Here is an 18,733-nt window from a genome sequence, read left to right as displayed (position 1 = left end):
GATGTTTGAGAAGATTTTTATTTTGTTCTTTTCTGTATAATTTCTTTTGACCAATAAAACTTGTTAGAGAAGTAATGAAGGGAAAATGTATTGCTCCATCCTGCGTACCCACCAGTGTTTCTGAAACAACTTAAAAATAATGGCGAAACTGTTTAGTAGACAACATATAGACCTAGTTTATTTTAATAAGGAAGGCTGGGATATTTCTCTGGCTTTCACATTTTGTTTAAAATCCAAACCCTCATTATTCTTTGACTAACCCTGTGTTATCGAAACAGTATCTCATTAGCATAATGGGATTACGTTAGAATGTTCAGTAATTACTTAGGCTATGAATATTTTTGAATCTCAGTTTTGAACCTTATGTTTATTTTCAGCATATCAGGCTCTCCATACTATGGAACAAGCTGTAAGTTCACAGCCAGTGCCATTAGAATCTGAATCTAATACTGACAACATGGAAAATAGTTCTCCTGGTAAGATTTCTTCCTATTAAATTGGGCAGAAAATATGCTTTTTTGTCCTCTGTGTGTGTGTGTATATATATGTGTGGATATATCTGTATTTAAATAAGAAAAGAGTTTATAACAGCTGGATTATGTTAGCACCATGTTCAGTGACCTACTTAATGGTTACTGCTGTGCTGTTACATTCACAAGAAAGTATTTTATCTGTGTTCAGGGTTATAAAATGGGGTGGAGATACATATGTGTAGGTATCTGGATCTATTATCACAAACTATATATACTAATATATACTAATATACTAATAATACTATGTTGGAAAAAACCCACTTATGAAAAACATCTTCATTCACCACCAGTTTAATAACTCTACCCTTGTTTTTAGCATCAGTTTTGGATGATAAAGGTGAGCAAAGCAACGAGGAGGAACAAAAAACTATCAAGCCTACAAGTAAAGAGTTCAGGAAAACCTGGGGGTTTCGAAGGACTACGATTGCGAAGCGAGAAGGTGCAGGAGATATTGATGTGGACTCTAGTGAACAGCAGCCACAACAGCAGCAGCAAAGCTTAAACCTCAGGCGTAGTGGACGGCAACCAAAACGAACAGAAAGAGTGGAAGAATTTCTTACAACAGTAAGGCGTCGAGGAAGGAGGAGTGTCCCTACTGCTCTGGAAGATTCGAGTGAACCGGCATCCTGCCCAGCTACAGATGCTGAAACTGCTTCAGAAGACAGTGTTGAGAGCACTCCAGATATAAAACCTGCAACTCGGAGGATTAGCACTAGAAGTAGTAAGGATCAGAAAGGCTCTAAAAGCAGACGCACAAAAGAAGAAGAAGAGGAGGAGGAGGAGGAAGAGGAAGGTGATACTTCTGATAGCGACAGTGATGGATTGACACTAAAGGAACTGCAGAATCGACTAAGGAAGAAACGTGTTGAAGAGAAACCTGTGCAGCTGACCTTGAAGGATATACAGATCCGGCTGAGGAAGAGAAATTCAGAACAAGATCCTACAGAAACAGGTGACGCCCAGCGTGAAAAACAAGTTGAGTCTGAGTTGCCTGTCAAACAAGAGCCTGAGACTGCAGACAGCACTGAGATTGCAAGCCAAGTGGTTGTGTCTGAGGAAGACACCGAAGATCTTCAGGTTCAGAAGGAGGTAAAGCCTGCCCTCAGCGCAAAAGGGGTCACAGATGAAGAACCCGAAGAACTGCCCAAAAGTAAACCCGAGTCTGAGATTTATGACCCAAATGCTCTGTATTGTATTTGTCGTCAGCCACATAACAACAGGTAGGCAAAGGTTTCAACTACAAGTTTTCTGTGATGAAAAATTTAAACCAAATGCTAACATTTACTTTTTAGTATATAAATGAGCTGTTGGGTTGCTTTCAAGTTTGGGGGGGAGTTCATAACAAATGTTTAAAAAGAGGGGATAAGCAAATGAATACAGAAATGAACAGTAGGGCAGAACAGTATACTGGTACTTTAGTGGGGTACTTAAGATCTGCTTGAAATATCTGTTAAGTATTAATTGTCTTTTAATTTCACAATGTTTTACTGTTCCTTGGTTGGTGTTTTTGTTTTTTCAGGTTTATGATTTGTTGTGATAGATGTGAGGAATGGTTTCATGGTGACTGCGTGGGTATTTCTGAGGCTCGAGGGCGATTGTTGGAGAGGAATGGTGAGGACTATATCTGTCCAAACTGCACCATTCTACAAGGACAGGATGAGCCTGCTTCAGAAATAGACCAGCAGGAAGCTAAAGCAGGGCAAGTAAATGTGGATGGCACAGAATTCACAAGCATCGGAACAATTGAACAAAAATCTGTTGAGGACCAAGGAATCAAGGGTAGGATTGAAAAAGCTGCAAATCCAAGTGGGAAGAAAAAACTAAAGATATTTCAGCCTGTAAGTATTTGATTTGTTTCTTATTCTTCGTATTTCACTTAAGTGCATTGTGACAATGGCTTACTTGCATGGCTGTAAATCTGACTTAGTTTTTTAAAGCTAAACATGAAGCTGAACAACCCGCTAAATATTATTGTTTAGCAGAAGTTTATCCATAGTTCTATCAGTACAGGAACTAAAACTAAGAAAGTGGTTTTTCTGAAGTGGGGGATTTGGAAGTTTTATGTAGGTGTAAGGAAATGCCCCACTACAACTTTGTGCTCTTCTGCCCTGGTCAAATAATAAGGTGTTCTTTTAATAAAAATATTAGGATTTTGGACTGGCTTATACTAGCTCTGAAATAATTTCAAACAGTTGTTGACATTTTCGATGATAGTGAAACTTTTTACTTAACATTGACAGGTGTCTGTGTTGGAGTTAATTCCAGCTGTACTTTCTCTGTACTTACAGTTAGTCTTTGAAGTTCTGATTTTTTTCCTGATGCTTCTTCAGGTTATTAGTACATACTGCCTTTTTTAAACATTAAAATGTGTATTTTGAATTATTGCAAATTCTGGCATAAAATCTAAAAGAAGTTTAAATTTTGTAATGGCAAGTTCCATGCCCAATTCAAAATGCAGGCAAAGAAGCTTCTGCAGCTCAATATACACAAATTAAAAAAACCTTCATGCTATAGTGGTTGTCTTTGTACTGCCCAAGCTACTATCACAATGTCAACGTCTTGAACACTTTCTTTTTCTTCTTACTATGCCTTGAAGAGCATGTTTAGCGTATTTGCTGTTAGAATGGTACAGCTGTTCATATTTTTTGTGTATTAATTTGTTCTTTTACACCTTATTTTTAAACTTTGAAGTCATCCCTAGAAAAGTATTATGATTTTGAATATAAGCATCGCTCTGGAGGAATCTTTCTGTTGTAATACATTTTCTACAAAACATTTCTGGAACACCACCCAGTTCTAGTCAATTTAAATAGTAGAGTTATCCATATCAGCATAGTGAGCTTAATGGATAGGTCAGAACAGTTTGAGCTTAATATATAAATATTTACTATTTTAAGATAAATATGTAGAAAACAGCATTTTTCTCAAAAATGTTTTCAAATACAGTTTCAAATACATTTGTACTTCTTTGTACACAAAAATGTTTTTGAGAGTCCAGATCCGTTGGTGTTGATTTGCATTTCACTGACAGTGTTAATATTAATTTTAAGTTTTGCTTCTGAGAATCACCAATTACTCTTTGCTATTAGCATGCTAACAAGTTCCTTGAACATGTTAGGCATCTCTCCTTTAGGGAAAGAAAACCATAATTATCATTAACTCCTTGCCTCTTATGGAAGAACTGCTTATATTTTAGTATTCTTTTGGCATTTGGAAGTGGAACGGAATTGCTCTACTTGTGTTTGCCAGGTGGTAACACATTTTGAGAGAGCTGAGCAGTCGAGTCTGTGTTGCAGCCCATGCTGTCCCTCATTCCTCAGTTAAGGTCCCTCTATGGCTTGTATAAACAAGCACCGCGCTCTTGCTGTGGAATTCCCTGCCTATTCTGGGCAAAAAGATCATTGCTATTGTGTTGATGTGCTGAAATCACTTTAGGTTACAGTGACTGAACAGTCTCATTATGCACTTTATCTGTTCTCTTACACCAGTATTCTACGCGCTTTGAGAGAGACTCCTTTTTGTTGCTGTCCATAAGCAACAGCTGTAGAGTTTAGGTTTGCGATTAAAACTCTTAGAAATTGTATAAGTACAGACATCAACACTAAAAGTTTTGTCATCATCTGAGCTAATGCCCTTAATTAGAAATGACAGCTCAGTTAGTCTGAAGTTTGAGGTGCATTTTAGGGAACATGAATTGATAGTTCTTTCTTGTACTTCACAGTTTGGTGTGTACATTGATGGAGAAGTATTCTAAAGCATAAACTTCAATTTTTATGGGAAAATTCTCAGACCCAGGTTTTATCTGTAGCAGATGATGCTGTCTTACTGACTTCTGATTGGGGAAAAATAAGCCACACTATGCAAATAATTTTTTAATGTATTTTTTTTTTTACTGGAAATATTCCTGAAAACCTTGCTTTTGGTAGTTAAAAATTACAGATTATTGATACATGAGAGGCTGTCTAAAACTCCAGTAGTTCTGAGTGTTAGGTTAGTTTGTGTAACGTTTTTAGGAGTAATCTAGAAGAGTGAGACTAAAGGCATAATACCCAGAGACGATACGTTGGAGCCTATAGAGCTTCCTCACATTTCTAGGCTTTGACCTAACGTACTCTGTTTTCGAGGAATGTGCTATTTTCTAAACCTTAACATTTGAAGAGGAAATTCATAGTATATAACAATTCGATATAAATGGAGAGTAATTGTGAAGTAGAGGAAAATACAGATTATGTATGCAAACTTCTCAATGCGTAAGAAGGATTCGGCTATGGCAAAATTATCTGGGAGAAGGGTTGTGTTGATGTAAGTTGGAGACTTGAAAATTAAAATTGGTAAACCTCTAGAGCAAGAATTATCTGTACACCTGAATAGCTGCATACTTCCTTTTGCATATGTGCATAGTTGAGGACAGCTGCTGATGGGGATACAAGAGTAAAATGTGTTTTAGAAACTTTGCTCTTGAGAAACCAGTTCTGCATTATTAAGGAGATTTTTCACATGATGTAGAGGATCAGAAAAAAACATTTGTGTTCTCACGGGATCTGAAAGTTTAGGAAACCAGCCTGCCTTAGTTCATTGCAGGCAGACCAACCGCTTGAAAGTACAACACGTTCTGAAAATAGTGCGTTACAAGAGTGAAATTCTTAAGTTTCTATGGGTTGTTTCTGTTATATCACGAATGAAAGTTTTCACGCTGGCAATTGTGCAGGTCACTAACAGTCCTAGCTGCTGTCTGCACACATGTATGTAAACATTTCTTCATATTATAAAGGTATGTTTCTGTTGATTCCTCTTTGAAGTTTGAACTCTCACTCCGTTTCAATCCATAGATAATAGAAGCTCCTGGTGCATCAAAGTGCATCGGTCCTGGCTGTTTTAACTTGGCTCAGCCTGATTCTGTGTACTGCAGCAATGATTGCATTCTCAAACATGCAGCAGCCACGATGAAGATTTTAAGTTCTGGCAAAGATGCAAAACCAAAACCTAAAGAAAAGATCAAACCAAAATCTGAAAAACCTGGCATGCCAAAATCTCAGCTGCAGGTAAGCTAAGTGTAAGCAGTACACCTTTTATCTTAATTTAATTCCAAATTAATTTTACCTTTTTAAACTCTAAATTACTGAGTTTTAGACAGTAATTTGGAATTACTGTGGATTGTGAATTAATGTGACTGCATTGTATCTATGCTTTGGGAAGGAAAAAGATGAAATAAAAGCCACCCTCCTTCCCTTTTGAGACCACTATAAAATGGGCAGTAGTTTTTCAAACAAAGAAGCAGAATCCCCACATCTTGATGATAAATACTGTTGTTTTCAGGTGGTTTCTTTACCATTCTCTTTTCCTGAAGTTACAGTGTTATATTACCTTTGCTTTATAGACTTGAATCTGAAATTACATCATTTCAAGTGTATTTACAGGAGCTTACTATAAAAGAAATTTATGTACATGTATGTAACTATATCTCTGCTTGTTTGTAAAATATTATATATATTCTATGATTATTAGTAATGAAGCTTCTTTTAATCATACAGGCAGGTATTAAGCCTCTTTTAAACCAAAAGAGACAATTTCCTGAGAAAAGAGAGATGAATATGAAGAAGACTGTTTTGACAACTGCCAAGACGGAGGTGAACACTCAACCTATTGCTAAAGAGCCAGCAGCAGAAAACACCACGCCGTCCTGGGCAAGCGATCATAATTACAATGCTGTAAAGCCTGAAAGGACTGCCATTTCATCTTCACTGTTGTTCAAATGTATGTATCGCATAGGGATATTCCTGAATAATCATTTACATTTTCTTTGAATACCCATCCATTCTTGGCTCTGCAAGACTAGGGAGTTTAGGATTTTTTTTCCCCTCAATATGGCACCAAACTACTTTTCTTCACCTTCAAAGGTTTGCACACAGAGATAAACACAAATGGGAGACGCTTTTAGGAGTTTCATTTGTATCAGTTGTATGATTAAGAGCCTATCAATCTACCCAGCTGATTTCTGGATGAAAACTACATGATTAAGCTTTAAATTTTCCCTGTAAAGACAATAACTGTTTCTTAACCAGAAAAGGTAAGTATCGATACATTCGTGTTCAGTTTTACAAAAAGGTTGCACAGTGTGCACCGTGAATCAGCAATTGACTGTACTAATTTGAATTGTATTTTTGTAATTTAGATTTGGCACCTTTCTCTCAGGTCTTGCATTTTCAGTGCTAGTGCCGAGAAAGAAATCTTCAACGTGGTATCCAGTGATACTTACACTTCTGCAAACAGCTTTTAACTGTCAAGTATATCCAAGTTCTTCCTGCTGCTGTTCTTCCTTACGTGAAATAATTTAAGGACCATTCTTTACTTTTAAGTTTGGGGGGAGGCAGTACTTTTTTTTTTTTCCTTTATATTTTCATACTTCACACATTATCCACACACACACAAGAACACATCTGAAGTGGATATTAGGCGGAGATATTGCCTTGCATATTTTTGCAGGTTTTTGAATTAACATCCATATAACTCATATAAAGGTAAGTAATTACTGCTTTGTAGCCTGAACAAGTCTTTCTGCTAATGACATTTTTTTATTAGCTCCAGCTAAGTAGTTTTATAATGCAGTGGTGGAACTTCAGGTGAAATCTTCCATTTCACATTTACAAAGCACATGACCTGGTGTCTAATATTTATTCACTTGAAGATTAATGAATTCAGAAATGCAGTTCTCACAGCTTTCTTAACCACACTTTAGCCAATTTTGCATTTTCTTTTCAGAAATAAACCTAATTATTAAACACATTATATGTAAAGTAACACATTAAGTATAAATTATCTTTGAGATTTTTTTAGATGTAATTTTTAAGCACTGAGGGGACGCCGGCTACCTTAAATTGATGTTTATTATTATAGCATATAGTAGACTTACTAGGTATATTTTAATTGTGTTTACCCACATCAAATGTTTTTAAATATTTTAAATTTTTCCCTGCATGTTTTTGTTGCATATTTTGTTACTTGGGCCCTGTGCCTCTTTTATAGAGAACTCTTAAGATACATATTTTGATAAACTTGGATTTATTTTTTTCAGCTGCTTCTAAAGAAGCTGTAGCTTTTTTTGTCAGAAGCTGTACTGTTTTAAAAATAACTAAAATTAGGAAAGACATAAATGAAACTATAAGGGCTTGTTTTACATGTCAAGTTTTTATGACACTTTCTATCTCAATATAATTGCAAGTGTCCCTATAACTGTATCACTTAAAATGTCCTTATTGCTACAGGTTTTTTTCTAGGAGACAGGAATTACCGGTTTTAAGGCTGCAAGTTTGGGCTTTGTTTTAAGGGGGGTGGCTCTTAAGTTTTACCACGCTGGGGGTTATACAGATTTAACAAATTCTAGTAGAAAATCGGACTCCTGTAGCTAAATTGTTAAATTGGTTCAAAAATATGTGTATATACCAGACTTCAATAATGAATAGAAAACAACATAGTTTGTGTGATGAAGAACTCTCATATCAAATGCAAGGAAGAACTTCAGATTGCTATTATTAAGGTAAGTTGTACTAATATGTGGCGTCTCTGTGCCATTACTAAATTCCCAGGTAAACTGTTTGTGTATTTGTGAAAAAATTTGTCCTACTTTTTGATTGGATGGGCTTGAGCTGTAATCTTCCTGAGAAGCTGCTGTTGCCTCATCGTTAAGAGCATTCTACAAGATTTTATTCACTTAACAAATGTTCTGTGCTCTTCAAAACGTAGAAGTTAGAGCATTATGGAAAATTTGTGAGAGTCATCTCATTTCACCTCGGGTATCTAAAAGTTAGAACTCTTGAAGTCTGAGGTAGTCTGTCAAGAAAAGCACCTGCAGTGGACAAAACATGTAATCTGGTTTAGACACTAATCTTGGAACAAAGTGACTCACTTAGAAATGCGTATTTCTGAACATAGATTATGAAAGACGTTTAAGATGTCATCCAGACTTCTCGGTGTCTAATGTTTGGACTTAAGGTCACCTAGAGGAGAATAAGGACGGGGTTCTTCAATATACAGTATCTTGAAATACCACCTGCATTCTCCCAGACCTTCAAGCCATGTTCTGCAAATCCTGATCTGTCACCTCAGTGCGCGAGGCCCTTTAGGAATTAAGGAAATTTATGACTAGCAGAATTTCTCTAATACTCTTTCCATCAGTCAGCTCATCATATTTCAGACATGGATTTACTTTATACGTTTACTCTGTACCTGTCGGGTACAAGATTTTTGGGTTTGTTAACATATGACAGTAGTTTTATTAAGTAATAGCAAGAAGAAAATGAGCCATTCTTACAGAGGTGCTGGGTGATAGGGGCATATCGTGTATTCGCATCTAAACCCTGCCACCAAACCCCCTTTTCTCCTCCCAGCCTATTTTGCATCTAAAAAAAAAGAAAGTATATTTGGTGCTAGTAGTATGTGTTTATATAGAGCAGCAATTTCTTTTTCTCTGTTACCCCATTAGTTTGCCTTTCTTAGCTACAAAAAAAGTTATGAAGTATTTTTGGGGATGAGTTAGGACTGTAGTTGGAAGTGACTTTGTACACCAAAATCTGGAGCCTGATAATGACACTGTGTAACATCTTGGTGTTCCCAGTGAAAATAATCCTATTTATTCATTTAATAACTAGAGCGGGAAATACCTTGACCTTGCTTTGATAAGTGAATATTAAGTACAAGTGCTTTTAAAAGTTTCAGGCAGTGTTTGAACTGCACGTATAAGAGGAGGTTAGGTATGTGTCACATTCCCTTTCAGAAGTGTTGCTTTTAATTTCGTTAGGAAAATTGGTATTAATTTAATATGCAGTGCTCAACTTTAATTTCCAAAGTCACCCTAGCTTCCAAATTGATACGAGTATATGGATTGTTGAGATGCTCAGAGATTCAAGTTGTGATAGAAATCTGGAATTTGTCACGTGAGCTAGTGCTAATTATCAATAATTAGATCATATCAAAGGAGATGTAAAATTCATAACAAAAGCAAAACAGACTCTCGTTTATCCAGTGAGATCACCTAGGTGTTTGTGGGGAAGCACCACCCGAAGTGATTCCTGAAATGTTTCAGTTTTGGGAGCAGACTGACATACATCTTACAATAATAGGAAGCATTATTTTTAATTATACTGGATGAGGACAAACTTCAAACAGTGTAATATAAACATGTTGTATTCCAGAAGGAACCACAAAAGCAGTCCACTGCTTATTTGACTCTGCTGATGGCTTTTATATTTAATGTTTTACGCTAATTATTACCATATATTGCATTTGTAGGAATAATTGTCCATTATATTCACTGCTGCCCTGTAAAGAGGGGGTAAAGGTACACTTCAAACATGAAGTTTGCTGATGCAGAGGTCTGTCAGCAGTGTCAGTGTATATGTCTGAAGCACCTGAACACAGGTTTTCTGCTTGATAGAAGAAAACTTGAGACTTTTTTCTATATTTTTGCTGTTAATTGTTAAATAGAAGTCAGCAGCAAATGTATTAGCCGTTTTAAAATAGAAAATTAATCCAAAAGGAGGGGAAGATGGTAGATGCTTGCAGTATCCCAGTTTTTAAACTACTCAGTCATAAGTATACCAAGTACTCATCAGGGCTTTGAATCTTTGAAGTTCAGCTGACTTACTAGACTTAAAAGAAATACATGAACTGATAATTTACTCAACTTGGGTGCTAAAGCTACGTAAACATCTTCACTGCATTTATTGATAAAAGTAACTAAGTGCACAGGAGACTGAAGAGGATTTATTAGATAAAAAATAAACATTAAATGTTTATTTCTTATTGTTCTTGGGGTAGAACTTCTAGAGAACTTTACACCAAGCCACTAAACTTCTGTTTGCTTCACTGCAGGCAGAGAAATAGTATGAGTTTATAGCTGTCTCTTATAATATTTGGTGCTAGTGCTTCATAGTTGTTGTTGATGAGCAGGACTGAGTGAATGGGAAGCGTTTAAGCGAAAAGCACAGTGTTTGTGGTTTCTCTCCTGCTTTACAGCTGTGAATTATGGAGACAACGCTGCCACCTCCTGGAAGCGGGAGGCCGGTTTTGTAGAGCTCTGGCTCTGGTGACGCACATTTCCTTTTATCGTCCCCTTTCAGTTTTCTTCATTTCTTCCGCAGCTAGACGTTTCTACACACAAGAGCTACTCACAAAGTGAATAGTGTTTGCTTGTATCGATCTCAGATGCAAAGGGCACTTGTACTGCTTTGTTCCCATACACCTCTAACAAAATACAGAGACTTCGTAAAGGGAATACAGTCATATTGGGAGCCCATCATCAGAAAACGTGATGTGCATACCAAAATGCTTAGATTGCAGCATACCTGATCTATGTATCTTTTTCTTGTGTCACTTTTTTTTTTTCTTTCTGTAATGACAGTCCGAAGGCAGGAAAGAAAGAAAATATACCACTATAAAGAGAGTAGGGGGAAAATGCAGTGCGCTCAAGACAGAGGAGTTATGGCTCAGGAGGTAGAAGCGATGTAGGAAGCTGTAAGTACCGTTGCGAAAACAAAAATGTGAAGGCGCTGTCTGCACACGGACTGGTGCCAGTAAGTTGTTGCTCTTCAATTGAGTAGTGCAGTGTCTGTGGATATACCGCTGTTGGTTTAGCTTAACTATTAAAAAATATTTTACATAAACTAAGGAGCTGTTCTTAAGTCATAAATATGTTTGTTTGCAAGGACTGATTGTAGTTAAACTCGATGCCCTTTTGTTTTGGTGTGAGTTCTTCCCCGTAGGAAAAACTTGCTGGTGCCAGCTTCCATACTGTTACAACTAAACTACTGGCATCGGAATTAACGCCTTGAAAGCTTTGCTTAATGCTGTATTCTGCAATGTAGACCCATACTAAGAGGCAATAAGTATTGAGTAGTACCAAGGGAATAAAAAGAATTATTTATTTTTATGTTACTGGCAACTTTCTGGGGCACGTGGCTGCTGTATATGTAGGTCTAGCGTTGACCCTTTGTAACTCAAGGAGTTTTCAGAAAGGCTGTTCACGGACTAAATAATAATCAGAACACCTAAGATGAGTCTGGCAGAACTTCTGAGACGTTCATCTTGGAGATCTGGCTTTGGGAAGATTATAGTCCCAGAGCGGCTGGTGTAAGGCAGCTCCAGTGCTGAACTCATGCCATGAGGATGGCAGGGGCTGTGCTGGCCCAGGGCTGCTGGGGGCCGGCACCCTGGCAGTGGAGCGAGCCAGACCAGTAGCGGCTGCTGGCACCAGCATCCCCTGGGACCCAGCCAATTAAAAGGAGCAGTGGGATCCTTGGGGAGCGATTACCACCTCCTGCCTGTGAACTGCTGGAGCTCCCCTTCTCTGCTCTACAAGGTATGTTACATCTGTCCTGTGGCTGCCAGCCATATGAAGATTTTTGCCGTGTCTCTTAAGTTAGGAAGGCTGGTCCCTGCTGCTGGCATGGTTCCTATTTTGCCTTTCAAGCACCTAGCACCCCTGAGGCGCTGGGATGACAGACAGCCAGCGCCCTGGCCATAATGGGTGCATGGCTTCAGTATAAGGAGCCATTGCTGAGGGAAAGGGTCGGGGGTCAGAAACATGGTACGATTTATGGATGCACTATGAATATTAGGGTGGTTTTATCTCTTGTCATCAACACTGAAAGCAATGAAAGTTTGATTAAAAAAACCCAACAACTCACCACCCTCTATTGCTGTTTTGCTTTCTTTTACTAATATTCTTCAGTTCTTTGAACTTGCTCACTTGACTGCATAGCCAGTGAAAAAGATCTTCCTCTGCTAATCCCCAAATAAAAGGGTGGTTTTGAGGTGATCTCTTGCACTTTGGAGTCAAGTTTTGCTGATGATGATTTGCTGCGTCTGGTCTGTACCGAACTCGGAACCTGAAGATGGCCTGTTGCTGCAAGGAGTCATGAGACCAATCCATAAATGGTCTGGAAAATAAGGAGCCCTTTTTTTGCAGCAGATAGTGCCTGTTTTTCGCTAGGGAGTGGTGTAGTTGTGAAGATGTAGTCGACTAACGTAGACCAGATAAATCATTATAATTTCATGTAGATTAAAACAAAGCTTTGAGGATCTAAGCTACAGATTTGCATGAGCATAGCTACAGGGTTGGCTTGAATGCAAACAAATCGCCAGCACAGAAAAGGCCCTTGTCTCAGAGTTTCCTAAATTAATTAACTTTAAAGACAGATGTACTTTCTTTGTGTGTCCAAATATAACGGCTTGGCACACAGGCAGCTTAATTATGAGCTGCTCACTATTGTGCAGACTAGAACTGAGACTTTTGAAGAAAAGCGGCAGGACAGGGGCCCACCTCTGAAACGCTAGTGCTTAACAATAAAGTATGATTTGGTCTTGAAAGTGGAAGCAGACACGTATTACCATAGGCAGGTAACAGTGAAAGCTAACACTGAAACCTTTGTAAGTGTAGATGAGCACTTTTGAGTTATTTAGAACTAACGCTCAGCTATCTTTAAGGGAAATGACAAAAAGTCTAGCAAAAACAGGTTTCAGGAAAGCGACAGTTGAATGACCCTGGAAATGAAGCGGTTACAAACGGCACCTTCACAGCCTCGGGCACTGAGCGCTCGGTGCCACCAGAGGGTGCTTCAGTGGCACCTTACGGGACCGGCTCCTCCAGAAGGTTGTGAGGCTCTGAGATGTCAGGCGTGCAAACCAGCTGGGTGACTGCAAGGGCTGCTCTTGAGGAACGGCTCGGAACGGGTAAGTGACCTCCCGTTGGAGAGTGCTTTATAACTGACGTCTAAAGCACCGGCTCACCCATGTGTTTTGTTCAGGTTTTTAAGTTGGCTAATGCATCAAAAGGTTTCACTTTGGAAGAACTCATGGATTAAAGTTTGGTATCAGCCACTGCGTTGGGGTGGAGGGGCTAGTTTAAATTCTCTGTTAAAATTATTTTTCTCATGAGTCGTGCAGAAAGGGGTCGTACCACAGCTGTGTCGGACACGTCCATTTAGGACATGGTGGGGCTGAGTGGCAAAGGGGAGCTGTTAGGACACCACCAGTTCCAAATTTGAGAAATCTTGCCCATCCTCTGTTTCAACAGTTTTACAAAGGGGAAAGTGCGGTTCCTAAATCCTCAGGTACTGACAGAGTGGGGTGAGATATCTCATCTCTGAGCCAAGAGACTGTCCTTTTCTGCTGCGACGTGTGCCAAGCCAGGCTGCCTGTGCTGTTTGCGTGGCTCAGCCGGGGCAGCTGCCGCAGGCGGGAAGGATGGGACAGAACCGGGCAGTGGAGCTTCCTGCAGCTGGGCGAGAAGGAGCTGCGGCACCGTGCAGAACTTCACAGGACAACACAGGCCGATTTTTGAGTGACACTCAAAATGCCAGTGGGGGTTTTTGTGAATTCCTAAATGGATTATTGCTTCTGGTTGGTCGTTTCACACCTGCATTCCTAGCGGATATTTAAGCTATTGTAAAGGCCACTGCTGTTGCCTTTCTTTAGAGATTAGCTCTTCTCAAAAAAACATACTTACCTCTGGCCAGCCTTTACGCAGGCTGTTGGAGGATACCTTCTAACAGGTATTACTGCTTTTTTAACAACTGCCAAGCTGCACTAGTGTGAATTTTCCTCCCTCTAATTTGATGTTAGGCTTCTTTTGAAAAGGACACAAAAATCCTTTTAAGTGTCGTAAATGATCCACTTTAAAAGGTGGGCCACAAGTAGCTGTACTCCTCTTAGATTTTTATTATTTGTATTATGGAATTTTACAGATATCCTTTTTTTTTTTTTTTTACAGAAAAATGTTAACTGCCAGCTTTCTTACTGTTGGTGCCACACAAACATGTATATTGTGCATACGCCTGAAAGTTAGTCGTAGTTATTTGTTTTGTTTTTAACCTCTCTATTTTAGTGACGGAAGAGCATGGAAAGTCTCTGTAGAACCCAGAGGTGCTTCAGCCGGCCCCGCGCTCTGGGCTGGCGAAGGCTCGGCGATGGGCAAGGCAGTGCTTTCTGCAGTGGGGGGCTGCCCACCTCCTGCTCCCCAGCGCCGGGGCTCCCACTGGGGACAGCTCTGCAAGCTGGACAAGACGACGCAGCCATCGGCCTCGGCTCCCCACACATCGCCTTCAGGAGTTTTATCCTGGGGTGGGGGTGGGGGGGAGATGGATTAGTGTAGATGGAGGAGATCCCAGGGAAATGACAAGACAGTATTAGACATCAGAGGCACTAGTTCTGATCTATGAACAGCCTTATGCCAAATTCTTAATTCTGTAGGGAAAGTATAATCAGTACTATGTAACAAACAATCAGCTTGCACGGCTGCAAGACATATTTAACAAAAGTTTTTAGTGTTCTGTAGTAGTAGCTGTGATGCTTTTTTTTTTTATGAAAAGATTTTTAAAAAATCTGAGTCTTACAGACTCATTATGAAACAGGCTCTTGAAGTGTAACTGCCTATAGTTTGTCTACAGCATCGTTTAAAACTTGTAGCATCAACTAGAGCAAGAAATTGAAGATCTTTAAAGTGTGATTTGAATAATTTTAAAACTATGCAAACAAAAGTAATAGCACGTTTCTTCAAGTATTTAAAAGTTGGGAAAACCAGATGATGTCTCCAGCAAAATACCCGTCACAAATGAGATCACTTAACTAGAAACTGGGGGTGGTGGATTTTTGCAGTGTCTTTGTAAAGCTGCTATTCCAAAGAAAAATTGGGTGGAGAGGGAAGGGGGGAAGAACCACCGTAGGCTTGAACACTCTACAGAAGTATTTTGACAAGATCAGAGGAAGAGCGAAGTTTCCTTTGGATAATTTCCATGCTGGTGGTGTAAAACACAGCCTGCCAGCGTAGGAGAGGGATTATGGTATGAGTGCATCCTGCAAATCCTTCATGCAAAATTAAACAGTGCCACACTCTGGAAATCATTCTTAAATTGGGCCTCAACAACCACATTACAATGATGAAACTTGTTGAGCTGCACAGGAGTGAAGGCTGTGTAACCATCAGGCTTCCAACAGACTCCTCTGTATCGCAGCAGATAATGGGGCAGTTGTGTCCTCCCCTGCTTACAGAAGTTTTGTTCTTGGCTGCGTGCTGTAATATTTGGCTTAGCTTCACAGGGAATTTCCTTAGGGGAGGGGTTCTGTATCTGTTGACATCTAGTGGGAGAGATCATAGTTATGTCTGTAGCGAACGTACCATAGTAATGCTGTTTCTGAAGCCCTGCAATGAGTGCACTTCTTTCTGCCAGAGGATTCGTTGGGTTTCACTCTGGAAATGAGCTGGGTGGGTAGCTCTGTCTGTACCTCTCTGTCTTTCTAGCCCATGCCTCTCCTCAGTCAATAAGAATTCTGTTGCTGTCCTAATAAGTGGCGATCAGGACAAAATGGGGAAAATAGGAATTACTATTTCGTTTTAAATAGCGTTTCTAACATCAAGCCAAGAGAGGTACACCTCTGTGTTCAAAAGTGCTGAATAGAAAAGCCACTGAATACCTTATTCTGGCACTAATCTGTCTGTGGTGAAGCTCCCTATTAGTCTGTTAGGCTGGATAGGCTGATGTTCCGTAGTCACCTCTAACCTTTTATTTTAAATTTGTTTAAAAGCATTTATTGTAGGAACGCTGGAGCTACTGATGAAAAGGACCGGAAACCTCACAGTAAAAAATACAGTGGCCAGTGTATATAGTAGACATTGACCTGTGTCTTCTCTTCAAGCTGTGGACTGCAAGGCAACGGGATTTGAAACCGGTGCTCTGAGAGAATACCTGGTCCGTTATATCTCCCGTCAGTTTGCTGAGCGACTGTAGCATCTGTTCAGGAGCTAAATTCCACATGTGTCAGCATACTGCTCTCTGAAAAGAGTACACAGTTCTGTTAACTCTTCCAAACACACACTTGCCATAGTTTCATACCTATCAGAAGACTGTGTGAGCCTCGGGGTGTGCTCACGTTGCAGCTAAGTCAGTAGAGGCAAGCTGCCACCAGAAGAGGCAGCCACAGCCCCGTCCTTCCTCCCACTCAGCTCCTCTGCCTTGGATCCGAGACCTGAGTAAAGACACAGTGAGTTGGCTCAGCTGGATGACGCGGCACAACACTAATCTCAGTAAAAACCAAAACCTGACAGGACAAAAATTCTGGTTTCTCATAGTCAAAATAGGAGATAAGATTTTTTTGTTTGTTTGTTTATTAAATTAGGTTCATCTACAGCCATCCAAGGTTATTTGCATATGTAGGGTTTAAGTAGTCTTGATTCTTTGTCAAACGTGCATACCATTTGACAGCGTCCTTCAAATACAGTGAGGTGTCCTGTAAATTTGATAGAGTAGTTGGTAGATGTTCTGAAGGGCTGAAAAACCTACATGTGACTGAATTAGTACATACGAAATCCATACCATCGGTTTCTCTAATCAACGCATCCTGCTAGGTAGACAGCTTTAGTTGGTATAAAGTAGCATTGTAGTTTGAAACTGTTAAACTTTCATGAAGCTTAAGAACTAGTTGCACATTTTCTGTTGGCTAAAGACACACAGAATTACACACCTCACTTCGGCAACCTTTCTAAATAGCCATGATGTCAACCTGCAGAATAAGGGATGCTTCTGCATCTTTCTTCTTGGACACTTACTCATTCTGCTGCCCTTCAATCCTGGGAACTTCAATCTACTTTTATCTATTTTACAAGCACATATTCCTACTGTGACATGGCTGTTGGTAACAGATAGGTTTGGTGTGGATGTAGTTCTCATATATACAATGTCTGATTGACACAAAACCGCTATTTTTAATTTTTATTGATGTAGTTCTCGTTAACTAATTTGAACTAATCATTAAAAAGGTAGCATATAGAGGATTAAATACAAATTTAGACTTTCACATTTTGTACTGGTGCTATAAACCAAAAGAACTAAAATGTCGTAGCACTGAGGAGTGAATTTTGCTGTCATCATTTTGAAACCCGGGCTGTGCTGGCCTGCCTTTCCGTGATGAGTCCCAGGAACATGCTCCTGTCCTGCCTGCCTGAAAAGGGACAAGAAAGATCCAATAAACCGGGATAAAGGGAATGGAATTAGAGTAATTCCTGCAGCGTTACCAGTGCGCATGTTTTGGATATTCGCCTTCTCTTTATTCAGGACTAATAACTCAGAATGTTTTGGCTTTTTACCTCTGTTAAGTTTTGGGTGCTCAATTTGCCCAAACCAAAGCCATCGGCAATAGTTCCCAATTCCCCCTCTCCGTCCCGGGGCTGGCAAAGCGATAGTGTGGTGATAGCGGGGCAGGGGGGTGAGGACATGAGGGAGGCACTTTGGGTCCCATGGAAGGTCTCCCCAGCTCAGGCTCACGACGGGAACCAAGACCAGTCTCTAGGGAAAACTGGGAGTAATGGAAGAAGAATAATTTTAATCTATAGCAAAATTTTCACATTCCTTGAAAATTTTGAATGCATTACGGCATGTCTCTTGTTTGGCACTTCGGATAGTTAAGTCTCACTCAGAAAAATTCCTCACAGCATCTACTTGTAAAATGCTTCTAGGAAAAAAAAAAGGATAAATATACTGTATTTCTGGATCTTCTGGCTTCTCTTTGTGTTCCAGCAGAAGTTCATGCACACCCTTATACTTCGCCTTATAAAAGCTGAAGTACAGCATCGTTTCCTAGTTCATCTTAACCACTGGTTTGTGTGTTTGTGACCAAACTGCTGTCAGTAAGAGCCTGTTAAAGAAACCGCGGTTAGAAGCATCTTTCTGCTGGAAGCTTATGCTCCGTTCAGGGGGTGCCTGGCCGTTAAGCACAGAGGAAGGTTGCAAGGCTGTTTCCTCCCGGAATTAGGGAGTATCACACCGTGTCCCTTAAGTATTCCAAATCTTCCCCTGTTTGAGGGGCGTTTCCATTGCGAGCTTGGGCTGGTTTGTGGGGTTTCTTGGACCATCCTTCACGGGAGTGCTTTGTCCCCATCAAGTCCATCTCAGAACAGACAGACTGGACAACTTGGGCCCTTCCTAGCAATTCCTGCTGTCATTATGGCAGATCTGGAAGGTGAAGAAGGGACCATTTGGTCTGTGGTAAAATTATGGAAAGTTAAATTCCTGGATCTTTCCCAGGAAGTGCCCTGCATTTTGCAGCTAGGGCTTCTGGGCTAATTCATCTACAAACCTTCACTAGCTAAAAACATCAGATTAAAATTTAACTTGTTAACTGGTCAGTGATTATCTATGGATTTGTGAGAAGAA

At 39.7% G+C, this 18,733-nt stretch overlaps 1 protein-coding gene across 9 annotated transcripts in view; it reads left to right on the top strand.

Annotated features, from left to right (window-relative positions):
• Positions 1–18,733, top strand: part of DIDO1 (death inducer-obliterator 1) — a 60,357-nt gene that overhangs the window by 21,679 nt on the left and 19,945 nt on the right. For 7 of the 9 annotated variants that reach the window (XM_054218895.1, XM_054218897.1, XM_054218900.1 and 4 more), the window contains 5 exons: positions 378–476; positions 850–1,753; positions 2,053–2,371; positions 5,363–5,575; positions 6,065–6,287. In XM_054218895.1, the coding sequence (XP_054074870.1) occupies positions 378–476; positions 850–1,753; positions 2,053–2,371; positions 5,363–5,575; positions 6,065–6,287 (1,758 nt within the window). Of the gene's footprint in view, positions 1–377; positions 477–849; positions 1,754–2,052; positions 2,372–5,362; positions 5,576–6,064; positions 17,438–18,733 lie in introns of those variants that run through there. The other 2 variants (XR_008469057.1, XR_008469056.1) reach the window with 2 other exon arrangements.

The sequence above is a fragment of the Rissa tridactyla genome, chromosome 12 (genome assembly GCF_028500815.1).
Source record: "Rissa tridactyla isolate bRisTri1 chromosome 12, bRisTri1.patW.cur.20221130, whole genome shotgun sequence".
Taxonomy (NCBI): domain Eukaryota; kingdom Metazoa; phylum Chordata; class Aves; order Charadriiformes; family Laridae; genus Rissa; species Rissa tridactyla.
The sequence above is the reverse complement of the archived record's forward strand: the minus strand, read 5'-3'. Positions and strand labels throughout refer to the sequence as shown.